The 14,271-nt window shown below is 44.4% G+C and overlaps 1 protein-coding gene across 1 annotated transcript in view; it reads right to left on the bottom strand.

Moving 5' to 3' along the window:
- Window positions 1-5,358: 5,358 nt before the first annotated feature.
- Window positions 5,359-14,271, bottom strand: part of bcl11bb (BCL11 transcription factor B b) — a 45,032-nt gene continuing 36,119 nt past the window's right edge. The window contains exon 3 of the mRNA XM_088403191.1: window positions 5,359-11,491. Coding sequence (XP_088259317.1) covers window positions 9,429-11,491 — 2,063 coding nt within the window. The 3' untranslated portion in view covers window positions 5,359-9,428. The remainder of the gene's footprint in view (window positions 11,492-14,271) is intronic.

The following is a 14,271-nucleotide window of genomic DNA, read 5'->3' as shown; positions in this document are numbered from 1 at the left end:
TGACTCTAAGATAGCCACTGGCTTTTTAACGTATGTGTCCTGTTCTATCATAATGGTTGGTTCCTTTTTTGGTTAGGTTTGTATAACCCCATTCAAGCAAGCTGTTTGTTTGGTTAGCTAGCTGGTTGATTAGCTGACCTGTAGCTAGCAAATTGTTTGGTTGGTCACCTGTGATTTTGTTACCTTTTTTTCTAGCTCTTGTTTTTTTTTGTAGCAGAAGTCCATCCTCAAATGTGTGATGTAGTTGTGTGATGTATCTCCTTAATGAATTAATTAGTATTAGTTGGTTGGTAATTAGCTAATAGCTGTTTGGTTCCTTTTTTGGTTAGGTTTGTATTTTTTTTCCCCCCCAAGCAAGCTGATTGTTGGTTGTTTGATTAGCTGACTGTCTGGATGATTGATAGCTTATTTAGTTAGTTAGCTGGTTGGTCGACTGAACGGTGGTTAGCGAAACCTTTGTTTGTTTGTATTGGTTGGTCATCCATGAGTGTCACTTTTTTCTACCTCTCGTTTTTCTCCTTTGCAGATGTATGTTTTCAAGCGTGTGATGTAGTTATGTGATGTTACTCATTTATGAATTAATTAGTTGGTTGTTAACTAGCTACTAGCTGGCTAGTGTCTTTCTTGGTTAGGTAAATATTTTTTTTATTTTCCAAGCAATGTGTTTGGTCGTTGGTTGTTTGATGAGTCGTCTGGTTGGTTGATCGCTAGGTTGGTTGGCTAACTAGTTGCTAGCCAAATGTTTGGTTGTGGGTTGTTCGTCTGTCAGTTTGTTACATTTTTTTCTTGTTTTTCGCTCGTCAAGTGTGTGATATAGTTGTATTGCGATTTTTTTTCTTCATGAGTTTCAATCATTTCACCATTTCTAATGACATTGTAATTCTAATTGCAAGTCTAAGACATTATATTAGAAATCATTATGGTCTTCTAAATAATCACTCTTCACCCTCAAGTCCCTCTACCCCATAAACCCTCAGTCCCCACCCAATCAGCCCCCGTCCCCCCGGCCCTACAAAACTTGAACCAATTAATTGCTGGTTATTAAATCAAGGCATTAAGTACTTAAAGTATATTATATTATTTCTAGCTAATCCGTAAAGTGTCGGTATCATTATGTCCTGGTTGTCCAGAACCGTAGCTAATCTAGCATACGCGTAATGGCAAGAATGCAACGAAGATAGATGCAATGGAAAAACAAACAAACAAAAACTATGAAACAAATACCGTAATTTCCTTAATATAAGACTATAAGACATACATATTCTTCCCTAACATGAAGGCCAAATGTATGGGTGCATCCTATAAACAGTAATTTATAGATTCGATTTTTTTTTTTTTTTTATATATATATAATTCAACAGCATTTGTGGAAGATTGATCTGTCAAGCCACATAAGCCAAGTTTTGACGCACAGAGGTGCATTTTTAGCTAGCAGCAGCTTGTATTAGCTGAGGTTGTTACGTCATTATTTTCAATATAAGAAGCGAGCAGACTGATCCAATGTCCGAGTTCATCTTTTTTCCACTCGCGGGAATATTACTAACATGGAGAGGATCATGTAAAAGTTATAACTTTACAATTAAGATTGGCAGTATATGCAGCTGAGCGCCGCGTTTAACCCGGAAAGGTATTCCATTTGACTCGTTTATTAATGATGGTATTTTTGCATGAAGAGTTTAGAAAGATATTTATTCCAATGTTTTGCCAAAATGTTGATGCGTCTTCTACACGGTAATATAGAAAATACCAGAATTCGACCCTAAAATCAAGGGTGCGTCCCATACACAGGTTCTATTCCTCTTGAGGGATTACGTTATTCGAATTTGGATTGCCAACGTCGATCAGTGCTTTTAATAATGCAATGACTGCCCGCCGCTGGGGTTTGAGCGCCTTGCTCAAGGGCGCCACAAGTGGGGTTGTGACCCAGTATCCTCGCCGTGTCCTCAAATGAATGAGGCTTTTTCTTGATGCGGTCTTGCTTCCCCGGAACCATCTCAAACCACAGCTGTCAAGTGACCAACACTCCCTCCCTCCCTCCCTCCCTCCCACCACGTTTTCCACACGCTTCCCAAGTGCCGGCATCTGGGCTGGATTTTCTTTCCCATAGTGCCGGTCGGGCGGGCGGTCGGTCGGGCGGGCAGCGGCGCTCCACTGGGAAGCCAGGTCAGGGACGGCAGATTAGTACGTGGGCATGCGCCGGCGGGGTAACGCCGCCTGTGATCCGCCAGTAAAGTCGGATCCCCGCGGCTCTCCCGCGGTTCCGTGCGGCCCGGGCGGCGGACCGCAATCCCCGCTGACACCCTATTTCAACGAGGACGTGGTTTTACTCCACGCCGTGATTTCCCGCTCTGACTTTTGACGACAACGGTCACGCTCCGACGCGTATAAAAAGACGCTTGAGCATTTATTTGATGTCCTTGATCTCCGGCCTTCAGTCCATGTACTCGTACGGTGGTTCGGAACCATTTTTCAATCATGTACCCTCTGTCCAAAACATTTTTTAAGGCAAGTACCCCCTACCCAGTGCAAAGGATTTTTGGGTTGAGGGGAAAATAAGACCATCTGTGTCTAGTTTCTTCAACTTTGGAACCGCATTTGTATTGGTATCTCAAGACGTATTATACAGCGACTTCAGAAGATGAGTCGTGTGACATCATCTGTTTTATTTCTGGCTCGTCTCCCAGAAAATGGAGTCACCAATGACAATGCGCATCTATATAAAACTTAAAGGCATACGCTTTTTGGCAAAAGAGTCACTATAACACAATTTAGCAACAACACGCTGGTGTCTCGTCTAATTAATATACACCAACAATTTTCGCATTTTCTATCCTGAATTGTCTTTCATAATGAGGCAATATTTTTCCGAAGAGGCATTTCGTAACCTGAATTTTTCATAAGACGTTCTCAGGTAGAGTTACCGCTGTACTACTCTGACAGCTGGTGTCTCGTCTGATTAATATACGGCAAAAATTTTTGCCTTTCGTATCCTGAATTCTCTTTTGTAACGAGACAACATTTGTCCGAAGAGACTTTTCGTAAGCTGGGGTTTTTCGTAACAAGAGACGTACTTAAGTAGAGGTACCGCTGAACTGGTGCATGGATTTGGAGCTGGATATGAAGGATACCCAATCGACGGAGTTTTGGATTTCGCCAGTGAGGAAGATACGGCTCCTCTTCACCTCCCACAGGCATCCCGGGCTTTTTTTTTTTTTTTTTCTAAAGCTCACATCGCGGCCGGCACATTTGTGTGGCCTCTGATTATGTAGCGGCTGTGACGCTTAAAAAAATCGAACGGTTCCGTACGGGAATAATTCTGCCAAATGAAATTGCATGATTGCACGTTTGAGGTCGGCAACGTGATTTACGGTCTGGTGGAAACGCGCAGGGCGAATACAACTTTGTTCTCGGGCATGTCAAGATGGCGCCCGGAATGTCGGAGGAGATCGTTTGTCACGGCGAGCTTTTAAGACTTTTATGGTGACCTTTTTTTTTTTTTTTTGAACATGTGCGGCGAGTCATGCGAGTCCAATTGTTGTGTCAGTAGTGGTGCCATGGCGAGGATGAGACTTGTGTGGGAACATGACATCCTCCCAGCGTGCACATTTCTGCTGACCAGAAGACCCCAGAAGCCTCAACATGGCACCCAGATGTCAGACCTCCCTCCGCACACGCTCAAAAAAAAAAAAAAAATCCACGGGCAATTTATATCTACGTTTTGATTTATTTTTAGAATACATCTCACCCTTGCAATTATTTCTGCATATTGAATTATGTATGGTTCCGCCATGCTTCACGCGTCCCGGCAGTCCCCTTGTTTTCCTTTTTTTATGTATATATAAAAATACGTTGTTTTTTTTTTTGTTGTTGTTGTTTTTTCGGGCTCATCCTTCTCCGCTCGATTGTCGCCCGGAGGTCGGGCTTGACTGATGTTGGCTCGATATCAAGAAATACCTTGAGGGTTCCCTTACTCACACAAGCTTGCGGCCCAGCCCCCCCCCCCCCCCCCCCCCCCCCCCTAAAATGGAGAAAGTTGGGCAAAAAAATAAATAAAAATTCCCCAAAAACCTTTCAATAAAATAGGGCGTATGGCGCTCATCTGAACGGGTCCATGTTTCTGAGTAAAAGCGCGATTGGGAAGACCCCACCCAATGGTCTCTCGGCGCATACCACCACCCGCGCTCACCGTCCCCGCACTTTTATGAACCTCTTTGTTCTCAATTTGCACGCTACTTTGGGCTAATCTTTTCAATTTTCTGTCCCCGTACCAGTGGAACACTCTGCAACAAATAATGAAACTCATTCTCTTCATCCCAATGAGATCGTTTGAAAAGTCAGTGGTGAAGAGTGTACCCGACCACTGGATCTTTTTCTAGCCTTTTGTGAAAAGAAAAAAGACTTTTGCTCCATTTTAAAGGCGTCTTTGTAGTTGCTCATACGATATATGTATAAAGAAAACATTTCAAAGAAACACACAAATGATTGCGTGATTATTTTTCATGGACGCAATTATGAGATGTCATATTTCTAATGTTTTTAGTTATTTTTTTTCTATTATTATCGTTATTATGATTGTTATTATTACTACATAGCGGTTAGAAACCTAAGGCGGAACAGAATTTTCCACATACACAAGGTAAGAAAAATATAAATATTACTTCTGATACTATTTAATGACAGCCATATTAAACAAATACTTATATTGATTATATTTTGCATGAAGCGCTTCTCATTGGAATTTAGTGCAAGATGTCGATGCATTTAAACATATGACAATTTTAAAAAGGTTAAGATGAAATTGTATTTTTTGTTTTATTTATTCACTTGTTTTCACTTGTCAATTCATTTGGGGCGATCCCTATTGTATTGTCTGTATTTATAACTTCAAAGCATTATGAATATTATTAATCACATTTCTCTAGCGCTAAATCAGTCCTATCTCTTTAGGTCGTTATTTTCCTGACATTTTCTTAACTTAAAATATCATCTGTAATTTGAAATGAATTGCAAATTTTGTTCTATAAATATGTTGTAAAAAAAAAAAAAAATAGGTAAGAGGAATCAATGAAAATAATTGTTGTGAACGAGCCAGCGCGCATCATCGACTTTGGAAATGAGTCATTAGATTCATCAGGAAATGATTATAATTAGATTATTTTATTATTATTGTGCGTGTGTGTGTGGCTGGTGTCGTTTCAAAAAAAAAAAAGTGTGATTCACTCTCACGGAACGCATCCTCGTTCTCCTCTTTTCCCCGACGCGCGTTGCCGTGGGAACGGTGTCGACGACTCCCGTCTCGGCGGCATAACAACAGCGCGAAAAAAGAAAGAAAAGAAATGACAGCCGATGGCGAGCGTATTCAATCATAGAGCAATTGCAACATTTATTGAAGTGTTGGCTTTCTTGTATTGATTTTTCAACACATTACAAAAATACATATATGCTCAAAACAGCAGGTGTTCTGAGATGACTTTTTTTTTTTTGTTTTTTGTTTTTTTTTGTTTCCACAACAATGCACTCCCCCCCTCCCCCCCCTTTCCCGTTTCCCACCGGAAATAAAAAGCAACAAGGAAAAAAAGTCATTTTGTACAAAGAGCCAAAGTGAAAGTTGTGAAAAGTGAAATCAGGGTCTCCATTTTTTTTTTTTGTTTTTTTTTTTCCTTTTTTTTTTTTCCCTCAAATTGTGAGTGTCATCACAAGACCTTCAAGCAACCATGAGGACACACCCGCACTCACGCACACAAAACCGAAAACAAAAATGTCTCATTAGGTGGAAAAGTGTCCCTGTAAGTCCTCTTTTTTTTCTTTTTTTTTGTGGAAAAGTGTCCCTGTTAGTCCTCTTTTTTTTTTTTTTTGTTTCCTCTTCTTCTCTTTAAAACAAAAACATGGCAACGCACTCTGGCATGATTGTGTAACTTTAAAATCCCTCCACCAGCATACAAAAAAAAAAAAAAAAAAACTATAATTTGCATGGAGCGAGTACATTTCACGGAATCGCGTTGTTTCGCGTGAATTCAAAATTCAGGGATTTTTTTTTCTTCCCCCTGTTGGAACACAAATGAGAACAAGGACATTTTTTTTTTTTTTTTTTAAATTTCAAATGAAATATGGCGTCTGCTGCTTTCATGTGGCTTTCGCTGACTCCCTTCCCCCCCCCTTCCCCAAAAAAGAAGATGCGGGCCCGTCCAAAAAAACACATTTCATATGCTTCCAATTTGATTTGAACGACTCTTGTGTGTCTGGTCAAGGTCCCGCCGCCAATGGCGCTCGCACGTCTTCACCCCCCCCCCCCCCCCCCCCCCCGCCTTTCATTTTGACTACGAGCGAGGGGGGGGCTCCTTCAAGGTCGCGCGGCCAGATGTGCTCAACATTATCATAACTCATATCCCATCTTTTATGATTTTTGCGGTTATTTTGTTGCGTCCATGTTGATTTTCACATCGAGCGGCATTTTGTTAACCCCCCTGTTACGTGACTTTGTCAGCAGTAGGGGGAAAAAATGTTACCCGGTCACTTTGACTCGGGGCGTGTGCAAGCTGCGTCAAATAAATCCTTTTCCTGTATGTGTCCATGACACTAATTAAGCCAAGCAGAGTATTCAAATACCATATTTCAAATGGGTTGATTTCACTATGATGGGACTTGGATTTTTTTTTTTTTTTAATAACTGGTAATAATCCTTTAATAGCAAATACGCAAAAGTAATTGCAACATGTACAGTACCAGTCAAAAGTTTGGAAACACCCCCATATCGGCTATATTTTTTGTCATAATATCCCGATTCAGACATTATTACATATGTCATCACCATTTTAACGATATCTTTGCGGCTCGCAAACCATTTTTCAGTGTCCCTCGACATATACTGAAATGAAGTAGCATTTCACACGGTCCGCAAAGCTAGCAATGTAGGTGGTTGGATTTGACTCCATATCTCACTTATTTAATTGAAACTTCATGTTTACATTAACCCGTGACATCACATCCCCATTGAAAGGACAGATTTTTTATATTTTTCAATCACTAAATAATATATAAACGAAAAGTAAACAAATCAGCAAGATTTTTTTTTTCCTAAAGTAAAAATGTAATCAGAATTTTCAATTAATCGACGGAATAGAATAATCGATTCTCAAAGTTTTGAATAGTGGCAGCCCTTGTATAATTGCTGGCTTGATAGTTTTAATTTGTATTAAATTAAAGTCAAAGAATGTCAAAGTGGCTTTTGTATTCTTCCATTTTGTCTGTATGTGGCTCTTAAATGAAAAGGTTTGGACAGCCCTGACCTAGAATAATTTTCAGCTCATAGCATGAATTTCCTGACGTTTTAAGGTGTTCCCAAACTTTTGACCGGTACAGTAAGCGCACTTTTCAAAAAAAATTTTTTATACTGCAAAATTATTTCTTGGTAAAGGGAGTCAATTAGACTTGGAGCGAGTTTAAGAAAAACATGTTTTGTGTGAAAAGGACCAGTACTTCTTTTTACTTTGAACAAATGTTTGAAAGCAGTCAGTTGAAACTATTGGTGAAAGTCATGACGTTATTGTTTCCGAAAATATTTTAGTCGTCCGTATCATCGTATTTATCCGACACTTTTAAGCTAAGCAGAAAACCTTTCTCGCAGTCAAACCCCGCGGTCTCGAATTCAAAACGAATTTAGCATGTGTAAATACCCGATAGTGTTGAAATTGTTTCAAATCAGTTTCATGACGTGTGAAAGGAACTTTTTTCAGCCAAGTCGAAAATACCGAAAAACTACATTTAAAGTGGGTCAATTCGACAAGCGATGTAACAGGACGTTTAAAGAGGAAGTTGGTGGGAGGGGCCTGAGGCAATAACTCACATTTGTTCACACTTTCACTCTCTCACACACACACACACACACACACACGGGATGACAACGCAAGCAGCTGGTCTTCTTGATTGTTTTTAGGCCGCCTCTTTCGAAAAACAGTCGGGCGCATATATATATAGATTTTTTTTTTTAAAAACTTACAAAGAAAGTACTATATTTACATAAACGGGACTTTCCCTTCTCACATGAATCACAAGTAGTCTTAACTTAACAAGCAGACATATTAAATATGGTGGTTCAATCCTACATAGGCGAATGCATTAAGTGCAACCTTTTTTTTTTTCGTTTGTTTTACGTCCTGGTCGACAGCAAACACAGCAACTGTATTTGCTTGTTTTTAAGCGCAAGTTTTCCCTCTACAAATTCATTTAAAAAAAAAAAAAACAATTATTGGCAGGCTGGAGAGGAAGGGGCAAGATTGTAGTCCGCTGCTGCATTTAGAGTAGAGAGAAAAAAAAAATCATTTACTCACTCACGTGATAATAAGATTCCTTAAAGGACAAAACTGGATTATTATCGTCGGTACTAAGGGCGGCTTTTTCCAATTTTTTTTTTTAATTAAAAAAAAAACATGAAGCTTTTGAGCACATTAAAAAAACACACACACAAAGATGTATCTGCACATGCCAAATGTTACCAAAAAAATCCAATAAATACAGAAATTATTGCACAGTAGAAAGGCTCCATGGAATTCCCAAAATCCTCAGAGGTCTCCGGACAAGGTTAGAAGTTTTAATATTCTCAGGCGACAAGGGAAATTTAAAAAAAAAAAGAAAAAGAAAAGAAATACACCAATCAGTCTTGTATTTTTTTTTTTTTAATGTAACGAGAGATTATCCAGCCATGCCCCTTGTTCGAAGTAGTCATAGGAAAGATGTCTGTGGAGATTCTCAGTCATCTGGGTCAAGGTATCCTCAAAAGTTCAATTGGGGCAACTGAGATTCATTTTAGTTGTCAAATATACTTCCACTTCTAGTCCAAATGGGTTCTGGAATGATAAATCTTGTGGAGACGTTTGCCTGTCCAAATACTAAAGTGTAGGAAACAAAAACGTAGGAACAATTTGTGAAATTATCGTATTTTTTAAACTTTCGCACTTAAAAATCTTTCAATTTTCTCAAAGCAACAATACGTTGGTTATCTTTAATTCAAATTCGGATTTATTTTAACGTTTTATAGCTACATGTACAATTGAGTTTGAGTGAGGTTTGACTTGTATGCCGCGTTGGTTTATTTCTCTCAATACGCACAAATACACTTAATAATTCAGTGCGCTTCATGACCCGAAAAAATAATTATTATATGATGATTAGGCTTAACTTCCGACCCGTAGTGTATATAACTATCAAAAAAGTGTTGTTATTTTATTACGATCATTATCCCTTTTGGGCTGAGCAGATGTCGTCGTGTTCTGAAAGACTACGATTTAACTTGGGTCATGTTCACCCTTTGAATTGAAGAAGCCTCCTGGACTAGATGGGAATGTTTTTCAACAAGCAGAAAGAGTCCAGTCGCCCCCATTCAACTTTTGCGGATGACGGGGGACGTGAATATCTGTAGGCGTCGGAGACGCTTAGCTTCGTTCGGCCTGCTCCAGTTTGACCTCGCTGGCCATCAAATGTTCGCCGTGCCATTTCTTCATGTGTTTCTCCAGCGTGCTGTAGACGCTGAAGGGCATGTGGCAGATGTCGCAGCGGTACACTTCCTTGCCGAACTGGCCGTGCGTTTTCATGTGGCGCGTCAGCTTGGAGCTCTGGGCGCAGGCGTAGCTGCACAGGTCGCATTTGTAGGGCCTCTCGCCCGTGTGGCTGCGCCGGTGCACCGTCAGGTTGCTGCAGTTCTTGAAGACCTTGCCGCAGTACTCGCAAGTGTCGTTGCGCCGGTCCTTGGAGCTGGGCGGCCGACCCGGCCCCGGCCCGCGCAGGAGGTGCGGCGTACTGCTGCCGCTTCGGCCCGAGGCGCTTCCGCCCTCCATCAGCTCCCCCGGCGGCGTGGAGAAGCGCAAGCTGCCCGTCTCGGAAGAGGAGTGCTCCGAGGAGGTGGCGAAGGGGGACTGGCGGGAGTCCGTAAAGCCCAGGAAGGGCTCCCGGATGAAGTGGCGCGAGGCGGCGTACCCGGCCAGTAGCTGCGAGTAGACGTTTTCCGGCGAGATGAGCGGGAGAGCGGGCGGGAGTTCCAACTGCTCCCGCTCGATCTTGATCCTCTTGTTGTTGTTGGACGGGCTCGGGCTGGTGATGGGCGTGGGTCGGCGCTGGAAGAGCCCCGGGAAGGAGTCCGCTTCGGATACGCCGATCCTGCCGTTCATCACGGGCCTGGGGCCCGCCTCGTCCGGCTCCCTGCTCTGCTCCCTGTCGCTCTGCCGCTCGCGCTCCGGGTCGTCCCCGCCGGCGCCGTCCCCGTTGGGCTGCCTCTCGAGGCTCCTCTTGTTGGGGTTCAGTCTGAGATGATTGTCAAGGTGGTTGTAGGGGTGCATGATGCTCACCCCGCCGCTTTCGCCGACTCGCTCCCCGCCCAGGTGCTTCTCCTTGGGAGACTGCCTGGGTCCGTTTTCCCGGTTGGGGTTGAACTCTTGGGAGTCCTCGCTTAAGTTGGAGTCCGGCCGACTTCCGTTCCTCAGCTCTTCCTCCTCCTCCTCTTCCTCCTCTTCCTCCTCCTCCTCTTCCTCCTCTTCCTCATTGTCCAGCCCCACCACTCTTCCGTCGGCCTCCCGAAGTTTGTCTTCGCCCTCTCCCCCCTCTCCTCGGTTTTCCGCCTCGGGAGAGCCGCCCATGGAGCCGGACTTGTTGTGCATGTGTGTTTTCATGTGCCTCTTGAGCTTGCTGGCTTGGGAGCAGGCGTGGTCGCACAGGTGGCACTTGTACGGCCTCTCCCCGGTGTGGCTTCGGCGGTGCACGATCAGGTTGCTCTGGAACTTGAAGATCTTGCCGCAGAATTCGCAGGATTTGGATTTCCCCGCCGACTGGTTCTGACCCTGGGTGTCGGGGGGACTGGAGGAGCCGTGTCCGCCTTGCGGGGTGGGCGGCTGCGGGGCATAGGTGAGAAAAGCCGGCGGCTTGGAGCCGGGCTGGAAGAGCGTGGGACTTAGCAGGCGGTGCATGGGCGGCACGCGGTTCGGCGACAAGGGTGGCGTGGGCCCCCCGTTATTGTTGGTGTTGCCCGCCAGCTCCCTCAGACGCCGGGAGAAGTCCATGGACGGCGGCTCCATGGGGGTCAGGCGCATTACCCTCTCAAAGGCACTGGGGTGCTGGGAGAGCAGCCCCATCTCCTCCGGGCCCAACCGCTCCAGCGGGGGCCTGGGAGGGGGCGGCGGGCTCACAAAGGGCGGGGTCGCCGGCAGCCGGGTCTCCATGAAGCCCGGCGGCGGGGGGTGTTCCCTGAGCAAGGGTGCGGCCATGCGCAGGAGGTGGAAGGGGTTGTTGGTGTCGCCCAGGAAGGTTGGCAGCGGCGAGCGGGGTAGGGCGTCGGCGCCCGGCGGGGGCGGCAGGGCCATGCGAGGAGTGAGCGAGCAGTTGGCCAGGTGGTTGTCCAGGTAGATGCGGATTCCATGAGTGTGCTGGGCGTGCTGGAGGAGGAACCAGGCGCTGGTGAAGGTCTGCTTGCAGCTGGTGCAGATGTAGCTCGATGGCTCATCTTTGTCTGCGGGGGAGAGGACACAAAAGACATTTTTGACTCAATGTCCCCAAACATCAAATACAGATTGAAACCAGACAATCCAGAATAAAGCAGGCCACACATTTTCAGCATGTGAACTGAATATAAAATGACTAAATCTGCATGCTCTCCCTACTTTTGCGGATGTATTTTTTTTATTCACTTTTTCATATGTACTGTATACGGTACATATTGGTGAACTTCATCAGGTAAACAGATGACTCAGTACAGATTTGACTGAATCTTTCCCCTGCGGTTTGAATCGCGCTCTTAGGGTATTTCCGGAGCTGAGGCGTCACGGAAGCTTTGCATGTTACGACTCTTTCACGCTGCGTTAGCACCCTCTGTCGGTGGCTCTTTTAGGTGTATGTCGGCTCCCGTGGGTCAAAATCTCTTCCTCGAATTCATAAACGTTGCTTGCCATTGAGTATTCTGTGTAGCGCGTGGAAAATTGTGTTTTGGTCTAGTTTGGGTTCATGCCATTTGATCGTCATTTCCGGTAGCCCTAGCGGTGGATGGAGTAACTACACCTGCTATGTTTCAAGCTTCGTTCGGCCTGTTCGTAAACACTCGGAACGTGGAATTAAAACCGAGTTTTATCCCACTTGACAACTTTCTAGACGTGACATTTATGTATTATTAAAAATACAAACAAACAATGATAATATGAATTTCAGCAGATCCCGTCAAATCTTTTCTCCCTGACTTTTAATCCTAGTGCAGTAGTTTGACCATTTTTGGCTCATTTTCTTCCACATCATTCCCGCAGTTTATTTTTTTCAATTTTTATTCAAGTGTTTGCGTGAGAATCTCTGAAAATGGCTGGTACTAAATGCATTAAGTACTCAAGTAATCAATTAATCAAGTAATTAAATACTCACACGATTGGATTCTTTAGGTATTTACTAAAATATCCAAGCACTGTGCATGATTAAGCGCTACAGTATTTTGTTGTTTTTTTAGGTAATTAAGTACTTAAGTAAATGATTATTTTGAGTACTAAAATTATTGATTACTTACGTACCGGCCATGAATAGACCCGTCCTTTAGCCAAACACTTGAACAAAAATATATGCCTATACAGTATAAGTACATGGGATTTCATGTCTGGACGTAAAAATACATCTTTGGCATTGAATGAGTTCAATTTTTTCCTTTTGATGTGAAATACCAAAGAAAATACCGCACAAGTGTTTTGTATCCAGATACTGGAGACACATGGCGCTGCCCTGTCTCCTTTTCACTCTTTGGGGAAGACTTTCAGTAAGCGTGTGTCTGGGGGGATTTTTTTTAACACAAACTCTTCCGAGCGCAGAGCTCGCGATGTGCAGCTGGAAAAATAAAGGCTTGGGCGCAGGGCGACGGGGAGGTAGGGGGGATTCTTTTCCAACCTCTCATCGATAAATGAATTAAGAGAAAGACTTTTGCCCGGATAGCGTATGCCCGTTTGTCCGTTTCCGTGACGCGTATGCGCGCGCGTGGTCTGCGGGTGCGCGTGTACGTGCATGGGGGCTAATGCAGATGGCGGGTAGCGCCCTAAGGCCACGACACATTATGCAAATTTTGATGTCAGCCTCGGCTTTAATATACAGATCCATCTCGTCTCTTCTGTCATTTCCATATGGAGGCGGCGGGGTAGGCATGCAAAAAAAGGTGGGGGTGTGGTAAATACGGGATGTTAATATAAAAAGATGGAGGGGTGATATCGGACAAAAAGCCAGGCGCACAAAAGAAAGCGGAGGGATGATTGCGCGGCGTGTTTTTGTGCCGTCGGAGCGTGGCCACAACGCACACACATTGAGACGCGCCGAGCGCCCGCTCGCAACGGCCCTCATTGACAAATTGCTCGTCGGAGTGACTTAATAAGGCCAAATGAATCGATCAGTCACCGCGCCGAGGCCTTTGTTGGGATTTATCTAATTCGACGCAGACCCTCCGCTTCCCTCGTCTGCATCTGCTTACGCCGCAATGCCTCCTACCGTCGCCCTTTTTGGGAACGATAGCAAATTTTTGGCTCCCAACGACTAGCTTATATTCCGCGAACGGTAGAGCCTTTCACAAAGAGTAAATATCCGCCGTTTGCCACTTTGTGCTTCTTCTGCAAATCTCGGAGTTGACCGACATGCATTTGGTATTTTCGTCCATTCGGAACGTCAAACAAATCTCGTCCTAGTTTTGTAAGGCGGAATTATGGGTCAATTTTGTCCTTCTATTTATGTGTTTTGCAGAGAAAAGTGAGAAGGCGGGGGTGGGGGAATATGTCAGCTTTTACAGGTAGTGGCCATTTTTTCCAAGGTTCTGATAATACCTCAGAAGACAGAAAATTGCCAGGTCAATTTTATCCATCTATTTACTTATCGTTACTTTTTATGCAGTATACCGTAGAACGGCGAAAGGTGGGGAAATTGAGGAACTTGAGGAAGCTAATTTAGCGCTCTGATTGGTTGAGCTTCTTCCTCCGGGTGGGCTCGGTTGAGGGGGGTGGGGGTCGAGGGGGGTGCGGTCAGCAAAGGCTAATGAGGAGCTCATTTACTGATTCTGTCACTTTTTCGCCGCTATTAGCGGAGATCTGTTGCACTCTTTTGGCTGGGGAGGGATGCGACCTGACTCCTGCTTCTAATGTGTGTGTGTGTGAGTGTGAGTGTGTGCGCGCGAGTGGCGGGCCGCCTGCCTGTGTTTAGTTTGGCTTGGCTTCACAGGGCCGCTTGGCAGCAGCGAGCTGGACAGCTTAGCAGCTTGGACGGGGAGACGAGAGCGCAAGATGG

This window comes from Hippichthys cyanospilos, chromosome 20, assembly GCF_059441005.1.
Source record: "Hippichthys cyanospilos isolate Australia breed blue-spotted pipefish chromosome 20, RoL_Hcya_1.0, whole genome shotgun sequence".
In the NCBI taxonomy this organism is placed as follows: domain Eukaryota; kingdom Metazoa; phylum Chordata; class Actinopteri; order Syngnathiformes; family Syngnathidae; genus Hippichthys; species Hippichthys cyanospilos.
The sequence above is the reverse complement of the archived record's forward strand: the minus strand, read 5'-3'. Positions and strand labels throughout refer to the sequence as shown.